The 1,503-nt window shown below is 31.7% G+C and overlaps 1 protein-coding gene across 1 annotated transcript in view; it reads left to right on the top strand.

The window, feature by feature from the left end:
- Positions 1-1,503, top strand: part of LOC119586919 (CAP-Gly domain-containing linker protein 1-like) — a gene marked incomplete in the record, with an annotated part of 175,677 nt that overhangs the window by 107,095 nt on the left and 67,079 nt on the right. Inside the window, 2 exon segments of the mRNA XM_037935650.1 lie at positions 954-1,022; positions 1,411-1,499. Coding sequence (XP_037791578.1) covers positions 954-1,022; positions 1,411-1,499 — 158 coding nt within the window.

The raw sequence follows: 1,503 nt of genomic DNA, 5'->3' as shown, positions 1-1,503 counted from the left end.
GCACCAATAATCTAAAGAATTGAATTATGATAAATGACAGAGGTTAAACATTTCACGAACTTCAACCATGAAATCAAATTTCTTTTCACGAAGTCCAATAATTACTTCCTCTTAAAGGACATGTGTTTTATATTCCTTGATGAATTCTCTTAAATTCAAGACATTTAAAATATTTTTGTGCACGGAGTTTGTCTGTGTTTTTATTTACTCCTTTGCCATGTAGATACTTCAGCTGTGAAGATACCTTTTTGAATTTTTACCTTCATATTGTTCATATTTCGTCCTGAATAAGCTGAATATATATCGAAATCTGCACCCCATAGTATTAAAATAGCATGTTCCGTTTTCTACATTCGTTTGTTCAATTTTACTTGTTCCAAAATTCATACAATTTGCAGAGCATGTTCCGTTTTTCACATGCGTTTGTTCAATTCTACTTATTCCAAAATTTTAATAATTTTCGTATGCTTTTTGAAAATTTTCATTATGCAGGATTTGACTTTTTTTCATTCATAGCATGTTTTTTGTTTTATGCATTCCAAATTTGGGACTTTCCATAGACTTTGTGTAATAGAAGTTTAGTCATCAGTTTTAGGTGTTAAATAAAATTTTGTTGCTTATTCAAGTTAGAATTAAACTGCATTTTTTTTATAGACTAGAGGTTAGTCATAAAGATTAGGCATTATTTTAGTTATTCCTATATATATTCCCCATAGCATGTTTCATACTTTGATATTAGTTACTCCATTTTATTTTACCCCTTTTTTTAATTAGACCTTTTCCATCCTTAATAAAAATATTTTAAAGAGATTTAGCCAGCAGTATTAGGCATTACTTCCTGTTCAACTTCTTAGCTAAGCTTTCCAGTTAGACCCAATCCAGTCCCTGTCCTTGTTTTGTTTGTCTTGTTGTGCTTTCCCTCAAGTTCCGTTTTCCTTGCATTTGTCCTGTAGACGGTGACCGAGTGGATGTAGAAGTAGAAAAACTGCGACGCCTCAGTGAAGAGTTCGCCAGGAAAACCGGTAAGATTTTGCGTTTTTTTCTTTTTTTTCCCTGTGTTTCTTGATTACGTTATTTGATTTTGTTTTTAGTGATTTTATTTGTCTTTTTTGTTGTTGTTGTTTTTATTTTGCTTTTAGAGTTTTTTTTATTATTAATGTTATATGAGTTTTACTGGTTTATTTTAAGTCTTTTTCTCCTTTTTTTTTTTTTTTTTTTTTTTTTGCTGTAATGGAAAGTGCATCTATGCTGAATTTTTATTTTATTTTATTTTTTATTTATTTATTTTTTTTAATCGTTGAATTTAACAGTTTTGATTGTAGCGCATGTGCTTGTTCCATGCGAGAGTTTTCTCATGACGTGTTTTCTCGTTTTATTAATGTTGCTCCGTGTCCTCTGCCCGCACGATAGACTCCACACTGCTCAACGGCTCCGCTAGACACAAAAGTCCTTCGCCTCAACCCAAACCAGCTCTCCCAACGTACACAAACTTCAAGCAGATCT

Source organism: Penaeus monodon, chromosome 22 (genome assembly GCF_015228065.2).
Source record: "Penaeus monodon isolate SGIC_2016 chromosome 22, NSTDA_Pmon_1, whole genome shotgun sequence".
NCBI classification, from domain to species: domain Eukaryota; kingdom Metazoa; phylum Arthropoda; class Malacostraca; order Decapoda; family Penaeidae; genus Penaeus; species Penaeus monodon.
This window is presented reverse-complemented; position numbering and strand designations above follow the sequence as displayed.